Source organism: Zonotrichia leucophrys, chromosome 2 (genome assembly GCF_028769735.1).
Source record: "Zonotrichia leucophrys gambelii isolate GWCS_2022_RI chromosome 2, RI_Zleu_2.0, whole genome shotgun sequence".
NCBI lineage: Eukaryota > Metazoa > Chordata > Aves > Passeriformes > Passerellidae > Zonotrichia > Zonotrichia leucophrys.
Genome location: NC_088171.1, coordinates 119,529,190 through 119,549,873, shown reverse-complemented (window position 1 = coordinate 119,549,873; position 20,684 = coordinate 119,529,190). Strand labels below are relative to the sequence as shown.

General features: G+C 37.2%; 1 protein-coding gene across 10 annotated transcripts in view; it reads right to left on the bottom strand.

The window, feature by feature from the left end:
- Positions 1-1,876: 1,876 nt before the first annotated feature.
- Positions 1,877-20,684, bottom strand: part of C2H8orf34 (chromosome 2 C8orf34 homolog) — a 150,280-nt gene continuing 131,472 nt past the window's right edge. For 3 of the 10 annotated variants that reach the window (XM_064706202.1, XM_064706203.1, XM_064706204.1), the window contains 2 exons: positions 16,941-17,419; positions 11,179-11,592 (listed from right to left, as the gene is read on the bottom strand). In XM_064706202.1, the coding sequence (XP_064562272.1) occupies positions 11,353-11,592; positions 16,941-17,419 (719 nt within the window). In that variant the 3' untranslated portion in view covers positions 11,179-11,352. Of the gene's footprint in view, positions 2,892-11,178; positions 11,593-12,076; positions 15,305-16,940; positions 17,420-20,684 lie in introns of those variants that run through there. The other 7 variants (XM_064706199.1, XM_064706197.1, XM_064706198.1 and 4 more) reach the window with 5 other exon arrangements.

The following is a 20,684-nucleotide window of genomic DNA, read 5'->3' as shown; positions in this document are numbered from 1 at the left end:
CACATTCATAAAGGATTAAAAAAATTAAGTTGCAAACATATGGCTAGGAAAAATGTATCTGTTTCTCATGACTCTTTTTTCCATCAAAATGCAGTAACTGAATAGCACCAGCAATGACCCATAAAGCATCTTTCTAAAAAGTGCTAAATCTGTTCTGTTCCATGCAACTAGACAGCAGCACATTTCTGTGCAGCTTTAGAATAGCTTTATTTGGATGACTTTGAAGTGCCTGGTGCAGAGTCAAAAACAAACAAAAAAAACCTCTCCACCTTGAAATTCTTGCCAAACTAACTAGAGCAGCATCAAGAGCATCCACAGCTGACTCTGAATTCAATTAGACACCATGTAGGCAGTTTATTCCATAAGCAATTGAGAAACTGCTTCCCAAAGCCAAAAAGGTCAAACAGAAAATGAGTAAGGCTTCCAGCAGCTTGGAGGTGAAAACAAGTTTATCACACATGCCTTCTGCATGGGCTGCCCAGCTGCTGCTTGTGCTCCCTGGCCCCCTAAGCCCAGCTGCTTGTTGCCTATTAAGTGCATCTCAGCTCCTCCTTGGAACTCTCCTGACTTGCTATGCCTCACTGCCAGCTTGTTTGCAGTCAGGGCACCAGGTGGCTGCTTCTCCTCTGCAGTGCCAGCTCTGGTTGCTGGGCTGAGCACTAATATCAGCCAAATTTGTTTGCCATATGCTTTACAGGGAGTAGTGCTAACCAGGAGTGTTAAAAATTCATGAAATCATGTCAAAATTGTGAGAACTAAAACAACAACAACAACAACAACAAACACATATGATTTTCTGTATGTTTTAGTGTGAAAAATCATCATATTTTCCGTGGTTTTATCCTCTGCTCTTCAGCTTAGAAAGTGTCCCAGAAAAATACCATTGTTCTGGCCAGTCCCAAAAACAGCCATATACCTCAGGAGCTCAGGGCTTCACAGCTTTTACAACTGAGACCACCCAAGCCGTCCTATAACACCTTGAGATACTTGTGTACAATTAGCATGTGCTAAATTCTTAATCACTCTAATAACTCTTGGTGCACTCACTATATCTGTAACTGAAAAGCCTTTTTCCCCTCTGAATACCAGGGACATGATTGATATTCTGCCTTTCTGAATAAAGCCTGTCTTGTATTTCTTCACCCGTAACCAAAATTTCAAACCAGACACATCCCTGACCAAGTATCTCCACCCTACTGGGCCAAAACTGTCTTCAAGTTCTCATACATGCCAGAACTTCTGGAATTAAGATGCTGCCAAATTCCAATTTCTTTCTCAACTTGTGAGCAGTCTTGGTTCTCCTGAAGTCAATGAGATTTTTCCCAAGGATTAAATGTAGTCATAATTTCACCCAGTAATGACATGAAGCAGAAAGCATGCAGCTTAGCAGATGTTGAGTGAAGCAACTGAAAGAAGAAAAGGCAATCCTATTTTATATTTTTCAGTAATGTCAAGGTAAAATGTGAAATGAGGGCCACTAAGGAAAAATAAAAGTCATGAAAAGGAGACAGTTTCACAGGAATGCTTTTCTGAGCACAACTGACTAATCAATGACAACATATCCCCCATATGGAAACGAGCTCTCAAGTATATTGCAAATGCACACAGCATTACAGATTTCCTTTACTGATGACAAATTAACAAAGTACCTTCTTGAAATGAACTTAAAGGCACTATCCCAGTATGCCAAACATTTTACATATAGGAACTGTACACTATGATGACACATATAGCAAATACTTGCTCACCACAATGTTAACTTCCATTTAACCTCACTCATGACTAACACAGACAATAGTGTTTCTGTGTATTTAGCGCTCTGCATTTGTGAGACAGCAGAAAAAAGTTCACACTATGAAACACTTATGACAGACAACTCATTTTTATTTCTTAAACAAATAGATGCTTTGTAATACTGTGTTTTTTAATAGTTGCAAGCAATTTCATTTTATTATTCTGTCAAAGATACAGGACCCGAGCATACATAATTGAAGACAGAGGAAACTGAGAACACACTTGACAGAATTAACAGGTAAATGAAATCAGTAAATCCAACTGCCACATCCCTTCATTTGATGTCTGTGCTAACACATCCTCTAAAGTTCCAAGCACACAGCATACACCAGATAGAATATTTTAAACAGCAAGTTTGTCTCCGTAATTCACATGGGTAACTAACACTTTATCATAATATATGAAATTCCTTTTAGGTGCTTTATTTTTGCATGCATGCACCACTCCTTATTATGTCCCCCTTTTTAACAGTCTTTATTTGTTTTAAAGATCAAAGAAGATAAATTCAATACAAAGCTATGCAGCACGAGCAGCACCTGTTTCTGCTACCCACACACACTCTTTCACTCATTCCCCTGTCTGACCTCTCTCTGCAGGTGACTATGAGTGAACAGCCAGCTCTCTGTGAGACCTGAATGGGACATACATATGGGCAGATGCAGCAAATACTTTAATGTTTATTAATCTAAAAAGGAGCAAAGATTACAAAAATATAAGGAGTAGAAAACCTTAGACAAGTTAAAATACGTACAATCTTTAGGCAAAGTTTGTTTTGGTCAGGCAGAATTTAGCTTATCAAATGTCAATCCAAAACAATAGGGGTGTAAACTAAAAAAACTATTGTAGTAAATTTACACTAAAAGGTGACAATTACCCTTCTTTCCTAAGGCCACTGTACCACAGTAAATAGTCTCATTCAGTGCACTACAGCATCCTCATATCAGAGCAGTTTCACTCATATGCTGCTGATACTAGAAAAATAACTTTATTTAATTTTTTTATGTATAAACTAAACCAATTTTTAAGGTGTAGTTTTGATCACCATATTTTTGGTTTTTATTAAATTGTTCTTCAATAATTCCACTGATTTCACAAACCTGTGAAATCAAACAGAAAAACACAGATATTAGGGCTCAAATGTAATGTACACAAAAATAGGAGAAAAGGGAAAATTAATCCTTCACTATGTTTTCATTTTGTAAGAGTTTTCTATTATGCTGAATTCACAGTTAAATAAGCAATGTGGATCAGTATGTTAGTGAATCTCAATTATTTTTTGCTGTTTCTAAAACATTCAGAAGCAAACAACACTGTCCTTAGTTATACTATTTGTTCCAATTATTCAGTGGTTTCGAGGGTTTTTTTTCTGCTACTTCTTTTTCAATAGTTTTAATAAATTGCAAAAAGTAGCCTGTGTTTCAGAAAACATTGAACATAATATACACCTGTGATGAATCAGATAAGCTGAGATAGCAATGTTTTAATTTCTGCTTGTGTTCAGGTTGAAAACCTTCCCCAAAGCAAATGGAAATTTAGCTTTTAAAAATATTTACAGATGCAGATTGCAATGGACTGTTTTGCAAATGTTGCTGACTGGAACACAACCTCCTCTCTCCATTGTTTGTATAAAATACAATGCTGTAACTGGACCTATTACATAGATCCAGTGAGAGAATCGAGGTTATGAACCGGAAATAAACACCACAACCTCATTTAATTGTACTGGTGCCTGCACAAAGATCTGTGTGTTACCTGAGAAGCCTCCACCTTTCCTTTTTTAAACACTGCAGGAAATCAGGCACAGCAGTTTCACTCCTTTTGAACATTTAAATATGCAAGCCCTTTGTGGAAGATTTAAGAAACTTGGCAGGAACAAATTCTTTCCATTATCTCCAGCTAATTAATTTAATACAATTGGAATAATTTTCATTTTGTCAGATGATAAGCCTGGACTTTGTATGTGATTCTGTATTGATAACCAACAAAGCAAGGCACATACCACGAAAACCTCTGCAACAACAAAAACAAATTAACCAAACAAACAAAACACAAGACAAAAAGCCTAGGAAACCTTAGCAACAGTTCTTATCCTTGATTACTTTTATATGGTTGGGGGCTTTTTGTCATTTATACCTAATGTTCAGCTGTTTTCCTTGGAGGTGCTTCTTTTAACAGATATTCAAGCTGTATCACAGTTTGATCTATAAATAATGGACTTGTCTTACTGTGGGATAAAGAAAAGCAAATATGTGTAAGCCTGTTTCATTTGCAGATTCTTCTTGTTACCCACAGAAGACCCAGGGACTGGTCTTATCTGGAGGAGTTAATTTAAGAAGTTAACCACATGTTAATGGCTTTGAGTTCATTGCGTCCTTTATTTTTTGCTTATAACACTTGAAGCTCCTGCTTGCTAGGACAGAACATTTAATTTCCTTTGTCATAGTTTGATGAATCTTTTTTATTTAAACATCTATCTACAGATATCATGTTATCTCTGAAGTTTCTGGTTGAATATCTTTATGTGAGTGAGGCAAATTCCTAACAGGGTTTCCCAAATGCTGGCCATTTTTGATCACCTTTTGAAGTCCACTGAGCAATCCCAATCTGTCTTAATGGAAAGACACCTAACCCATGGGGTTTTTTACTGATATTATGTGGAATAATTACTTTGCTACTTAACTTCTAAGGCATTCAAGAAATGGTCTACCGTTCTTCGTGACAGCATTATGCTGAGAGCTCACACTGAGATGATCTTTTATGACCATCCTAAATCCATTAGGTCACTGCTTTCCAGGACAAAGCCTCATTATTCTGCAGCAGAGACAGATATGTTTCTCTGGTGCCAGATATATTTCATTTGGTTTAAATATACTTCATCTGGTTATAATAAAGTGCATTTTACTGGAATCTGGCCATTATACCAGGGGATTCATATCATTTAATAACTCCATCTTGTCCTTCCCACCCATTATCCAAACCTATCAGACCCTAATGAGCCCCATTCATCTACATCTTCCCATTAGAAACTCAAGTTTTTGATTCCTCATTGAGCCAGCTTTTAATTTACCTAATGTGTGTCCTGATAATTCTCTAAGCCATTTTTTAAATTACAGTGTCATTTTTTATTACATTAAATGTCATTGGGAATCCAAGTTTAGCATAATAAGGTAAGCTGTAGAAAAAGATCTGTAGGTTTGGAAGCTTTACTGAAAAGAGCTTTTTGCACTAAAACAGGTTTTAATTTTTTTTTTTACTCCCTGAAATGGAAAATTCCCTTCTCATACTAAATATTTAGTCCAAAGTGAACTTTTCCAAAGTGAAACCAAATATTAGTCAGTATAAATAAAGCAATGTGCCTTAAAGCCTTAATAATATAAGAAGATTACTGCAGGTTTGGATTTAAGCACATCCATTCAAAAAATAGGAAACTTGAGTCTAACTTCAAATTTCTCTGGTTGCATTTGAACTCACCACTCACTGTCCAAAAGTCATCTGACTTCTAGTAGAAATAATGTGAATCTCTACATTTGTTTCACCATCAATAAATAATTAAATTGAAATGGGCAGGTTACCATGCTAGAAAATTGTTCTCATCTACTTTCAGACTCAGAAAGCAGTTATATGAAGTGATGCAGCTTCAGCCACAAGTGTAACAAGACATCCAGCCAAGACCATCCAATAGGCCTGGAGAAATTCTGTTTAAAGAAGCACAATCCCCTTTCTGGTGTCTTATTTCTGAAGAGGACATAGAACTGTCTCGAGCTAAATATGTAGCCAAGCCAATGTCAGGCATGAGAGACAACATTCTTTAAATAACCATAAGTGCATACTGCAGAAATTTAGTAAATAACTCATATCCCAAGCAGACAAAAGCTTTATGACACCCTTTGCAGAGATTACATGGAAGGGAGAGATATGAATTTTTTACTGCAGTTTGTATTACCACTCTCTAAATATTAAAGAAGGACATCAACATCTGCAGAAGATTAATGAATTGGGATAAAAGTCTCCCAAAAGTTTACTTTTGGGACAGATTCACTAATGAGACAAAAAAAAAAAAAAAAAGGTGTGCATTTATAGTGAATTTATTATTCACTGAGAAAAACTGCCAACTACAACAATTATGCTCTTACTAATCAGACATATAATTGAGTAACATTTGAGTGATGCCTGATAAGCACCTTACTCTCTAGAGAAACCACATCTAGCCTTGTCCTAAACTCAAACCCACTGAAAGAGACATTTCCAATGCTCTATCAGAGCAGAGCACAAATACAAACTGCTGAATTTGAATGACAGAAATGGAATGTGTTTGTGTAGATGCCTGCAATCAACAGTTGCTCCTCTAACCCTGATTCTGTCATTCTTACTCATACTGAATAGCATCTGGCCCTAGCAAAAGCAAACTTTCACAGCAAAAACCTATTCCAGCAGTAGATTCCTCTTTATTGTTAACTCTGGCCAAGCAATCTCCCAAATCTTAGGAAAACTTACTTGCATAATTAGGATAAATTGACTGTTTTGGCATGTGAATTTACTCAGTGCAAGGAACTTTACCCATGGGCAAATACTGTATGGATTGGAATTTTACTAGAACACAGTCTGAATTTCTCAAGTCTACAAAAAACCCGATCTTTCATTCTTTTGGGTTTTTCCCCTAGGCAGATATGTGCAAATGGGAAAATGAAGGTTTTCTTCAACAACTGTTGAAATCATCAGCAGAGTGTCTTTGACTGCAGAGTTTCAAGACCAGTGCAAGAATGAATGGAGTAGAAATCCCACTTATTCCCAATGAACACTTGATTTATCAGCAGTAGACCTTTCACAGTCAACCTTAGCAAAGAGTTTGCAGATGAAGAGTAGCAAAACATTTAAATTTGCTCCCACAGGTCAGAGGGCAACAGTTCAAGACTTGCCCCAGATCAACTGAGCTAGAAATGAGCATCTAGTGCTCCTTTTGGCAAGTTGGGATGAAGTGATAATAGACACACAACTTCGTGTGCCATGAACTACAGAAACTGGCATGCCTTAAGCAGATTAGCACAAAGGAATGTTTTTACACAGATGATCCTTCAGGGTGCCTTCCAGTCCTTAATGTTCTGTGGGTATATTTAATATGGATTTAACAAGTAGCAAGCTTTTCAAGAGTCTACTTCATTCACCTATCATGTACATCTGCTAGATGGACTGACTGGAGGCTGGGACCCTTCATGTCCAAGGCTGTGTGACCTGAAGAAATCTGCTGTATGGGTTACTTCTTGAGTTTGGCACCCAAGAAAGCAGACTTAGTGTTTTAGGCAGCTAATCCTTGCCAAGACTAGAGATGGCAGGTCAAATTATACCAAAATCCCTGTCTTTTGTCTTTTCAAGGTTCTTGGAAGCTAGTGATACTTAGAAATTTCCAATCTTCAATCTTTGTAGGTCTTTTTCTCAAGGGAAAATTCAAGCAGACTCTTGTCAGACCCCTGAAAGGGATGAATTTCTTCTCATAAAAGCTGTCTAAAAAATATTCTGGTGGTGGTTCTTCTGTTTCTGTGCATCAGTACCCCATGAAGAGGAAAATCTATTCTTGCCAGCTCAAAGAATTTTCATCAAACTGAAGGATTATGCAAGTGGTAAATATTTTTTCCAGATCCCTCCTTTTTCCAAGAATGATCTCTATGCATTCTCTGAAAACTCTTCACAGAGAATCAGCACACAAGCAAACTACTGCAGATAATAATGGGGAACTGTCTCCAGAATCTCAGAGGAAGAACACATATGAGGTTCTGTCTAGAGACATTTTTAGTCACTCTAAAAGGACACCACAGGTCTTTGATTTTGGATCATGCTGCATGACAATTTTCATCTCTCATTGCATAGAGTGTTTCAAAGGAAAACACATTTTGCAAGCAGAAAAGATTTTGTTTCTAAATTATAATAGCTCTTAAAATGCACGTCTTAATTTTTATTTTTAATAAAAAAATGTACATTACAAGAGCAAATAATTATACACGATCTTCTTCTCTGATCTATGGCCACAAACTTAATTAAGTGCACAAAGAGGAAAAGGAAGGAGTATGCTAAAAAATCAACAAAGCTTCTTAAAAATATTTTTCTTTCCTTCTTTAACATAACAAATCTTTTAAGCTAGAATAATTTAAACTCTTTTATGTGAGTAGCTATTTGATTTAAAATGTTGTCATAATTAGTATGAAGGTTTAACAATTATTGAATTCTAGTTATCATTGAAACTTGCTGCTAAGGATAAATTTTTAAAATGCTGTCAGAGAACCTGGAGAATTTAAAATGTAAAGTCTGAGGTACAAGAACTGAGAACCAAGATCTTATTTCCATAAGACGAGATATGCGCTGTTGTATCTGTTTTGCAAATGATGCTTGTCAAGAGATGCTGAGATTCCAGTGACCCAGTTCTGTTCAGTTATCACTTACTTTGAAAATAGTCTCTCTAAACTCTTACATCTGAATACATTTGAAACCATTCCCCTCTTATTTTTTTCATTCTTTTTCTTCTAAAACTCTAACCATATGATGTTACTTTTAAAGAACTCAAGGTGACTCACACAGTTTCTCTTTCTGCATTGTTTTCCCACTACCAAAAACTAGCTTTACACCTGGCTGCTATTATCTCAAAGTAGTCAAAGAATGTGGTAAATATTATCCACATGTAGTTTATCAAAGGCTAAGTCAAAGAACAGGTGTTGCTATTGTAAAGATTAATTTCGCAGCTCTTCTGCTCAAACTCACAAATTATGGACTCCTGGGCCTTCTCAACACTAAATCACACAAAAAATACCCGCACAGATTTATTACTTTGGGGGGAAAAATTATGTCTAATCTTGCCAGCTGGTCTACCTACAAGCAGTGGCAACAGCAAGTGTGCCAAAGTTCCTTGCTGGCTCCACTTTACAACCAGGAATTGGCAGCTTCTCTTTGTCAGCAGTGGCAGTTCTGCACTTTCTTGACAATGTCACTAGCGCAAAAACTCAGACAGGGATGTCACCATCCTTAGTTACTTTTAATAAAAATTTTCACTATTAGATTTCAGTTACAGGAGGTATTACTTTAATAAAACATTTCTGTTTTATCCCTTTAGTTTTAGTAGCAGAAACAGTGATATGAGGGTGCACCAGCTAACTACACTGAGGTCAACCTGTTTAACTAACTTGATAGCCATCTATGATAAGGTCACCCACCAGTTGGGGATGGATGGATGGATGTTGGTGGACATGGTTTTTCTGTACTTTAGGAATACTTTTGATTCTGTCCCTCACAGCACCCTTCAGGACAACCTGTCCAGCTGTGGGAGGAGTGGCTGCAGGCTGTGCTGGGTGAAGAACTGGCTGAAGGGCAGAGCTCAAATGGGGCCACTGGTCACAGTGGTGTTCCCCAGGGATCAATTCTAGGGCCAGTTCTGGTCAATACATTTACCAACAACCTGCAGGCAGGAGTTAAACCCACCATTAGCACATTTGCTGATGATCCCAAACTCAGAGGTGCTGCTGACTCTTTGGAGGGACAAGAGCCTCTGCAGAGGTATCTACACAGACTGGAACACTGGACAGTGATCAGTGGCATGAAGTTTAACATGTCAAAACACCAGATTCTGCAGCTGGGACAGACTAATATAAAGCAAAAGTATAAACTGGGAGAGGAGTGGCTGGAGAGCCTCTACAGAAATGGATCTGGAGGTGCTGGCTGGCAGCAGGCACAGCAAGAATCAGCAGCATGGCCTGGAAGCCAACAGGACAAAGCCCATCCTGGGGTGCATCAAATACAGAACCACCAGCTGCTCAGGAAAGGTGACTATCCCAGTGTAGGGAATGGTGCAGCCTCAGCTGGAGCACTGTGTGCAGTTCTGGGCACCACAATTTAAGAAGGACGTGAAGGCCCTTGAGTGGGTCCAGATAAGGGCAACAAAGCTGGTGAAGGAATGACCTGTGAGGAGCAGCTAAGGATTTTGGCCTTGTCTAGTTTGGAGAAAATGAAGCGGAGGGTTGACTTCACTTCACAGCTTCCTGAGGAAGGCATGTGGAGAGAGAGGCCCTGATCTCTTCTCCCTGGTATTCAGTGACAGAACACTTTGAGCCAAAGTAATGGCTCAAAGCTGTGCCAGGAGAGATTCAGACGGACATCAGGAGCATTCCTTTACTAAGAGGGTGAAGACTGAACAGGCTTCTGAGGGAGATGGTCAATTGCTCAAGTCTGTCACTGTTGAAGAGGCTTTTGGACATTGACCTTAACAACATGCTTTTAATATTTAACTCGCCACTTTGTTTTTTGGGCAATTGCAATGACCTATAATATTCTTGGAATATTATAGCACAAGATTTTGGGTGCTCACAAGTCCTCACACCCACACAATTCCAGTAAAGCAGTTACACAAGACCATGGTGTGTATCTGATATGTCCTGGAGCATCAGTTTCCCTGGTCACATAATTAGCATCAGTCTGTGTGCACAGCCAGTCCTACCAATGTTTATGGGACTGCAAATTCATTACAGAAAATACTGAGGAAAAATTGCATAGACATAAAAGGCAGGTCCCAGAGTCTCTCTTGAGCCACCTAAGGTGAGCTTCAGCTCAAAGGCAACTGAAAGGTTCTGGTGCAAGTCAAATTGGACTTACAGCCTTGGCCTAAAATCAGATGGATGCACAGAATCTCATAGTAACATTTTACTAGTGTTCAAAAAGACTTGCACATGCCTCTTTAGGATCTCACTGTGTAAATTTAAATTTTAGTCAAACTCTGGGCTATGTATGAATTTGTGAAACCGATGTATGAGTAAAAAACAATTATTTAAAGTGGCCTAATTAAAAAAAAAATCTGTTTATCTGGCATGTTTCTTATGAATCCTTAATCCCTTATAGAACTGTTCCCTTCTGTAAAGAAAACATCTTTTTCATATGTTAACTCTTGATGTTTAAACCAGGATTGAGTTTTCTAAACATGTTGATTAAATCATCTGCTCTTTTTCATGTACATCACCTAAAATATCTTAGGAAGCAGTTTGCATATTCACTCTTGAAGATCACAAAACTACTGTGAATTAAGAGAGATAATGTGAAACAGTAAGATCATTTACAGGTACCTTGTAGGCAGGGAGAATTTGCGACAATTTGAGAATATTGCAATTTATAGCCTGTTACTTGTTCTGCCATTTAGGCTCTGATCCTGCTGACCCTCACTTCCATGATTAGACAAATACTTTGAAAGAGTGTAGGATATTAAGGATTACTGGTATGATTAAGAACTTTTATTTATACAGATGAATTACAAAGAATGTAAGCAAAATACAGATAATTGAGTGTCAGATCTAAGGAAGGAGGCTCTACTTTTCAGACCTGGAGTTTTTTTACTTTGCTTTTTTTTTTTTGCTGGTAAATACAGATTTATGAAACAGATTATCTATTTCAAGTTCATGTTATTTTCTGGAACAGCTACTTTAACACATCAGGACAAATTGTTTCACTTAGCTTAAGTAAACAGTGTTCTGTCATCCTTTTGTCATTGTTCAGTGACTACAGGAAAGCTTCTGCAGATCAGTCCTAGAAGGTTCAGCCTTCAGACAAATAAGTTATTGGTATTTGTGAGAAAAGCTCCTGAGAGCAGGCATGACATCTCCACAGTATTTGAAAATATGGAAAATAGAAGTACAGTTGAGGGGTTTGACATTTTATCTGGTCCTTACACATATACTTACATTTGTCTTGGTCAGCTTCCACTCCTTCACTTTCTGTGTCACTCGGCAATATCCAAGGTTGATGAGCAAGTTGAAGCTGTTGTAAGAATTCATCCTGCCACAAACAGATCTATTTTAGATAAAATGACAGATAATTGTTCTGTATAAATGAAGACTGCAGTAAACACTAGCCTCAATTAACTAGAGAGGAGAAAGCCTTTAAAACCAATAAACAACTTGCTGTGAAATAAAACCAAAATGTAGAGGATGTATAGGCTCATTGGAAATTTTTTTAATCTATTCAGCAAAACAAAACAAACCATAAACAAACAAAAAACTAACCGCAAACAAACAAAACCCCCCAAAATAAACAAACAAACCCCCACAAAATATAAACCAAAACATAAATAACCAAAAGTAAACAAACAAACCAAACAAAGAAACAACAACAAAAAAAAAAACCAAACCCAAACACACAAAAATGAAGGGATTTATTTCACTGCCTCTCCACTATAAATACAGATATGTAAGACACATACATACTCATCTTGGAAATGCAATGACAAGACAAAATTGCAGCTATTACATCTGATCCTGCAGTTTTTGGACTGAACAGACATTTCAAATGCAATTTGCTTAAGTGAGGCTTTGATCTGTCAAAATTTTCACTGTTTCTAGTCTAATAAGTACAAGAATCTGACACCTGATTTAGAACCTACGGTTTTGCTGCATAAGGAGAAGGCTTAGGAAGAAAATATGTTATGGAAACTTTTGTCTCTAAGATACCATTAAAACATCAAAATGTAAAAGTTTTACATGCTAAATGTAAAAAATCAAAGTATAAATGTTTTACATGGTTAAAAATGCATATGCAGCTGTAAATAGCTTTTGAAAATGTTTTAAAATTGCCTACTTTTTAATATAATGTTTACATGTATGCATATAAGAATATTTTTCCATGCAGACACACACATATGTATGTGAACAGGTATACAAACAGACATATAAAATACTTTGACACATTCCTTTGAAATATTCATGGGGAGAGATGAGACTGGAATGCACCGTTTTATTTTCAAAGGCAGTTCAAACATGCAAGTTTAGTCTATAAAAGAAAACTTTAACCTTAGCCAGATATCATAAAATCACTGGCCAGATTTATATAAGTTCTTGAAAAAAAAAGGGGGGTAATAACCCTGTTTTGTGTTACATCAGCTGAAATGAGAATCTACATATTTAAAGTTAAATTGTATTGCAACATAAATTTTATTCTTAGGCTATCTGATTTAAATACAGAATCCAGGCTTGTTTAAATCAGCTTAGGGAGACTGAAGGCTGCTCAATCAAGATCTGGCTCGCTGGGAGTAAATTATTAATTCTGTCAGTAACGTGCTAAAAATTCACAAAGACTGCTGCCATGGGCCAGCAGTAAATTCAGGCAGGAGCTTCAGGCCTCACTCATGTATGGCCATTTCCAATGTGCTGTGCTGGAGAAGGTTGCTGCCTACAACACTGAACATGTTTTTGTTCAAGGAACAGGATTCTTGCAGTAGGGATGAGTGACTCTCACACTGACCCACACACTTTTTAATCTTCCAAAAACACAGAGCAAAGTCCTGAGCGAGGCAGTGGAACAGAATGAGAGTATCTGACCAAAAAGAGAGTCCTCATCACAAGTTATGCTCTATACTCCAGTAAATTGAAGTAAAAATTTTGTTAATCAAGGCTATATTCAAATAAGACAAAGTTTCTTGCTCTCAACAATGACAGACTAATAAGGATTGCTGAATACCACTTTGAATTATCTGAATAAATGAAATTATTGCAAAATTTCTTCTGTTCAGAAAATGATATGGCAAACAAGAGAGTCAGTGGTATTTTCATCTCGACAGCTATTGACAAGTATCACAGAATTGTGTCACTTTAATGGAATCCATCCTAAAGAGATAAGCAGGGTTCAACATTCCTTTGCCAATTTATACAAAACACCAAAGGATTAGGACCATGCATAAAAGTATTTCTGCCAAAGGATTTGGAACCCTGATTTATTACCTTTATAGAGATAATAAAACTATTTCTCTAGGTAGCATTTCTTTGCTATAATTCAATTCAGCCTTGAACAGAGCTGATAATAAAACACACCTGTTAGAACTTAGTAATATTATGTGTGCCAGGAGGCAGAAACTTGTCCACAAAATCTCAGATCATTATAAGTCTTGAGCATTAAAAAACCCCAAAACATTCTTAACAGCTGATATGTTAAGTACTTGCCAAATTATTTAAGATTTGTGCTGTAACAAGACTGAACCACCCATGCTGCAGCATGAACTTTACTAAAGCTTAAGAACTTTGAATTGTATTTATTAGTAATATTTTTCTATTTAGACTTGTTATGTTACTTTGAAACACATTACAATCTAGGAAGCATACATAAGGCATTGAGAGATATGTTAAAATTCCCAACAAATAAGCAAGTAAATAAATAAGTGTATCAAGCTCCTTAGGGTAAAACATGCTCCTGGCACCCAGTAGTCACATTCTTTTCAACGGACTTTTTCTCATCAAATATATATCAACATTCTACTGATTAATTCCATTAACATCACCTAAAAGTAAGGAAGCAGAGTTATTTGCAAAAAATTTTATCATAGTTTCTTCCATAGGATTGCCAATATAACCACAGTGTATTTACATCCAGTAGAAATTCCCAGTTGAGACCATAGGGCTAATAAGAATAAAGATAATGTTCCCTCTTTTATTTTACTGGTTTTATACAGGAAGAGGATACAAAACCTACAATGAAAGTTGCAAAATAAATTACAGTATCAGCCTTGAGTTTTATATGTTTGTGATCTGCAATAGTACAAAGACAGGCAGGACTCTTGTTCTCCTACCCCAAACCATCTCTGCCTTTTTAAAATATATCTCCATGGTCAGAGACAAGCTGTGACACAAGAAAGTGAAATCATATGACCACAAATGGAAGGAAATGTCTAACATGGCAAAAAATGTCACAGAGCAGACGTATTTCCTGGGTATGTTCTGTCTAAATCCACTTCTCTAAGTGACCAGGAACTTAAGTGGGCAAAAGACAACTTGAAAGCTTTTAGTATAACACTTCAAAAATGAGGCTGGGAGTGGCCGATTGGCCACATCTCCATCAGCTTCTTTCTGACATCCATGGGCCTTCCCAACCTGGTCTTCAGTGTGAACGCGTCGTACCAGCAGCTTTCCCTTTGGAAGCAGAGCTAGTCCCAAGCTGAGTTTCCATTATGTCAAAGGTCACTTGTGCATGTCAAAAAGGATAAATAGGGTCTGAGCTGGGTCACTAGCAGCCAAGGTACTATTGTACCCAGTGAGCAAAGAGAAAGAAAAGAATTTGTCACTTCTAGAAGGGATTTTAACAGAGGATAAGATCCTGCATAGAAATGCTGAGGTTTAACATCAGCTTTACAGTGGATTGCTGGCTGAATCTGGACATGCTATTCTAACTGGAAAATAGCATAATAATATTGCTCACTTCCTAAAATTCTCGAGACAAATATATACATATATTAAAGGCAGAACAGGACGCTTACTGTGAGAGCTATCAGCAAACAGAAGTAACAAGACACAGCAAATTAAATGGGACTCTTGCTTATTATTACCATAACTACAGAAAGGCTCTGGAAGAAAGCATTTTTAATTGTCTGCCTTTTTACAGGAAAGATCAAAAGTGGTGGGCAGACTGGATATCTTTCACACATTACATACACATAGTTTCAGGAGCATATACAATCATTTTACTTGGCATCACATGACTGTGTATCACTTAACAACAAGACTGCCTAAAAAAGAAGAAAAAGAGGGGTGAAGAATTTAGTTGGAGACAATAAAACCCTTCATTTCTTCTGAACATATTTTAGTTAAAAATTCATTTCAATTCTCATTTTCTGGTATGAGAGGAAATTCTACCACACAAACACATCCCATACTTCAAAAGAGAACACAACGTGATTTTTTTTGGTCAAAAATAATTGTTAAAATTGTCTTTCTTTTTTTTTAAATGGGAAATGTGGCTTGAAAATATATCAACTGGCAGTGAAGACACTTTCAGGAGAACTGTAGTCACCTTCAGTCCTCATGTCTTTAATCTGGATATTCAATTCTAAGTGAAGAAACAACTCAAGTGATGGGATTAGTGCACTGTCATTCAAACACCAAAATAATGAGTATTTATTTCACCACCAAATTGAAGTAAGATTTCTTCCCCAAATTTTAGAATAGCCTGTGCCTCATTTCCTTTCTGTCACAACAAATAATGGATGTCATATAATTAATTGAAGAGTTATACTAAGTATTTAATCTCAAATTTTTCTAAAAGCAACCCTAAGCAACACTATCATAAACATTTGAAATTTCCTTTAGAAGTCATGAGACTGATAACACATTGTATCAAGTGTCACACCCAACAGATTATTAAAACAGATGATACTCCTCAGAAACAATCTAAAGGTATGATATTGTTTTCAGTCTTGGAAAAAAGGTCTCCAGGTTTTGACAAATGGATTACAAAGAGATTGGTAATAATGGTGGGAACCAACATATTCCACCACTAAAAAATCAGCAGTCCAGACACATAGCTCCTTCTCAAGTCAGTATAGAAGGACTGGCATATCCTGAGAAAAGACTCACCTTTGTAAGGCATGTATAGAGATAGACAGCAGGGGTTTTCTTTCACAACTGCTTTTATTTCCACTGCCCACATACTGAAGTTATCTTTAAGGCAGCTAAGGTTAGCAGAGGAGAATCCTACTCAGAATTTACAAGGTACTTTAACTTTTTCTTTTGTTTTGTTTTGTTTTAAACAAAGACTAGTCCTATAAAGCCAATAATATGACAGGAATTTTTTATGCTGTAAATTAGCCTAGTTACCATGCATATAGTATTAGACAGTATTAGACAGTGATTCAACAATGTTGGACATTTTCTCTTGCAATTCAGTTTGGTGCTTGGGAAAAACCTGTCTTTTCAGTGATGCCCATCTAATCATTCCAATTGCCCAAAAACATGAAATAAAAAGTAGATTGAGAAAATATCATGCACTGCCAGTGCAGCAGGAAAAAAAATATCATGGATCATAAAGATTAGATAAAGTTTTTTTTAATATTCCATAGATATGCACCTGTTAGAAACTGTAATGCTAATAAAACTGCTATGCATTGTACAGGCAAAGCCCTACTGAGCTCATGGTAAATTTGGGGCAAAAGTGTTTCAGTATGATTTCTGTAATAATACTGACATTCTCTAATGAGTACCTCTCAAAGCTGAGCAGTATTTCCTTGCTAATTTTCTGATCATTCTATTTCAAGTTCTTTTCAGCACAGTAGGTTACATTAGGTATACTGATGTTACTTGAACATAAAATGCAATCAAGTCTTGGCATTATTAAACATAGCAAAAACATTAAATTGAAAATCTTACTTCTGATAAACTGTTTCTCTGAGTAGTGACAGTTCCAACAACATCTCCACTCACTTGCACAGAAAGCCCTGAAGCAGCACTGAGGGTCCTCCCCATTTGGCTCTTGGATGACAAAGATCTGCTTCTTTGAATGCTAATAATGCCTTCCCTATTTCCTTGGTTGCTAGGGGTAAGAGGCCGTGACAACAAGCTATTTGGGGTCATAGGTCTGCTCCCTGGAGCTGCTGGTCTCTTGATTTGTGCACTGCTGCCTGTGGCACTGGAGACCTGTGTTCTGCTGTTGGTGGGCAGCGGCGGCGATTTGCTTCCTTGGAGCTGAACATTCTTCCCTGTTGGAGCTGGCACCTGAGGCCTTGGGGCTGGGCCCTGTGCAGCTTGAAGAGCGCCTTGGTGGTCAGAGGTAACTACACTGGGATGCTGGACACCAGGGCTTCTTGAGAGCCTTGCCTCTTCCCACAGTGCGAGGTCCTTCTCAATGTCTGTGCACACACACATGAACAAATGGAAAAGAAAGAAACTCACTGTCTGTTTCTCTCTGGTTTAAAACCCTCATTGATTTTCTCCTATGTCACTGAAAACCTGAACCTGTGCAGAGAAAATCTATTCATGCTTAAAATAAAAGCATCAGAATTAACAGTGCAAATGTTTGGCAAGCATTTGCCTAAAGTTTATTTACATTTGATTCACTGTAAACATAGCTACCCTGCAGCAATGAAATATTACCTCTTTATTGAATATCAACACAACCTATAAAAATTCCTCTTGTGTCATCAAAATTATGTCTCTGTGGCTTTCACACAGTTACTGCAAAATCAAGATTAGTATCAAACCAAGATAGAGCAGTGATGTAAACCTGCCATCCTCAACTGCAATCCAAAACTGGCTCAAGGCAAGAGTTTTGCTTCTAGCCCTGCTGTCTACTGCACAACCAAAACTCTGAGGGAAGTAACAATTGAACTCTGGCATGTCTGGATTTGTGATCCTGTTTGAACCTGAATCTCATGCTCTGGCCTGCCGTCAGTGCCGCAGCAGGTGATGGGGTCATGATGTCCAGAGCCCAAGGAGAAAAGGTGACAGCCATTGGGTGGTCCAACCCCTGCCTTGCACACAGCCATAAGAAATAAGATCTCTTTCAAAACCACAACAGGTTAAGGACAGTGAATGAAAATTGTTTCCTGAAATAATTTCAATCACATTAATGCTTTTAATGAATTAAATCAGAATACAGCCATCAAAGTCAGGCGAGGGTAGCTGGAATTTAGGTTAGCATTGATAGCATATTGAAAGTCCTTGCAAGTACAAATGTAAAGCTTAAGAAACAGTTTAATCAAGTTTATTTTATCTTACACTACTGTTATGAATTTTCACTTTCACTGGCATGTACTTGATTTTCATAAAGACAGCTGATTATCTTTAAAATAGGAATGCCATTTCTCATTAACAAGTCACAGTCTCAGAAGCTGTAAAGTAGCAAGGCTCTACCGATTTAAACACCCATTAAGTCAACTTGTCAAAAATAAGCATTTCGTTTTTTTATTTTACAACAATTATTTCAGGTCCTAAATGTCCTAAAAGAAACAGATTCTAAACTGCATATTGGAAAATGAGGTTTTTTTTCCACTTGTGTTTACCAGAAGATATAAAAGGAATGTTGTATGTTAAATAATTAAAGATGTGCTTCCTTTAACATCAACATATTGTATAAGATCTTGGAAACAGGGAATAAGCCATGCCAATTTCATGTTACTAGTCTAATACATCCTTCACACAATTCAAATGCTGTTACTAGAAAAACTAATAAAACTGAATAGTTGTGAAAGCCTTAGATAAAAGTGTCTCTCAAGTTTTTAAAGATTAAATATTCTACTGTTAGCAAATTTCAAAACATAGTCAATATTTCTAGCACACAGTTAAGAACATTTATAATTGACCCCTTAAAATTAATTCTTTCTATTTTGAAATTATTACATCTTGAACTACTCTTTGATTATGCTTTCACTTTGCAACTTCACAGAATCAGAGAATGGTATGGGCTGGAAGAAACCTTAAAGATCACCTGGTTCCAAACCCATTGGTTATAGGCAGGAATGCCTCCTACTAAATCATGTTGCTCAGAGCTCCATCCCACCTGGCCTTGAGCACTGCTGGGTACAAGACAACCACAGCTTTTCTGGGCAAGCTATTCCAGTGCTTCACCACCCACACAATCAGGAATTTCTTCTCAACATTTAATCTAAATCTCTCCTCTTTTAGTTTAAAGCCTTTATTCCTTGTCCTATCACTACATACCCATATAAAAAGTGCCTCTCCAGCTCTCTTACAGGCCCCTTTAGGTACTAGAAGGCCACAATTAGCTCTCCCTGTAGCCTTCACTTCTCCAGGCCAAACAACAGCATCTCTCAGGCTGTGAGAGATGCTCCAGCCCCCTGAGCATCTTCATGGCCTCCTCTGGACTTGCTCAAACAGGTCCACATCCTTTTTACCTTGGCTGAATGCAGCACTCAGGTGGGGTCTCCTGACTGTGGAGTAGTGAATCACAGAATCTTCTCAATTGCAAGGGAACCACAAGGGTTATCAAGTCAAACTCTCCCATTTGGCCCATGTGAGGATCAAACCTTAACGATGACCTCTGTGTTACTAGCACCAGGATCTGACCAACTGAGCTGATCTTAGAGGGGGAAGAAGCAGCTCCCTTAACCTGCTCCCTGCTCGTCTTCTGGTGCAGAATGTAAGATGCCTGGCAAAAAATCAGGGGCCAATAAATGATACTGTGGGCTACTGATTTAAACCAAATGAAGAATATGGTCTTGCAAAGAACCAGCCTAGTCTATTTCTTTGCAAAATTACAGACGTCCAGCTTGCCTGCAGAGTGAATTCAGTATGCTAAAAAATAGTATGAATATTGAATGATTTAATAGAGTTAAATAAATATTATATGCTGGCTCATGTTTCCTTAATTTCATATAGCAATCAAGCCTGCAGATAAACCAATTATAATAATTTCTCTATATATAATTAACATGTTTCCATAGCATAATTACTCAGTTTTATTTACACATGTTCTGTTTGATTTTGCTTTAATATAAGCTTTTCAGCCAGAAAGAAAAAACAAGTCACATTCCCAGCTTTGCAGTATTATCTGATCCATATTAAATAACACAATTGAATTATGACTTAGTATTTTTAAAAATCCTTGTTATGGTTATTTAAAGGAAAATAAAATGCAACAGAGCCACACAAAAGCATCTTGCTTTCAAATAAAAAAATATACAGAATAAGGATATGATTCATATGCATTTATAAACTGTTTATTTTTTTAACAGTTCTTCTTGTAATAAAATATTTTCCAGAAGTATACGAAGACCACAAAATCAGTGCAACACACCAAATTGGCAAGATGCTGGAATAAACTACCAAGAAAATAATAATCTCCATTTGCTTGTGATATAAAGCAGCCATAATAACATAAGAGTCTGGATTTTAGACAAAAAAATATATGAGCCATATGTAGAGAAGGAAAACTGCGCCAGTATCTGATTTTGTAAAACTGCTGCTTTCAAATGTCAAGGTACTGAGGCAGTTGCTGGCAATTGGTGCTAGCTCCTAATTTAGGCACAGACACCATGTTAGGAGTGATTTTTATCCAGCACATTGTCCATAAGGGAAGGCCAGGCCCCCTAAGAAGGTGCATGTGAGACAGGGGGCCATATTTCATCATTACACAGGTAATCCAAGTCATAGCTC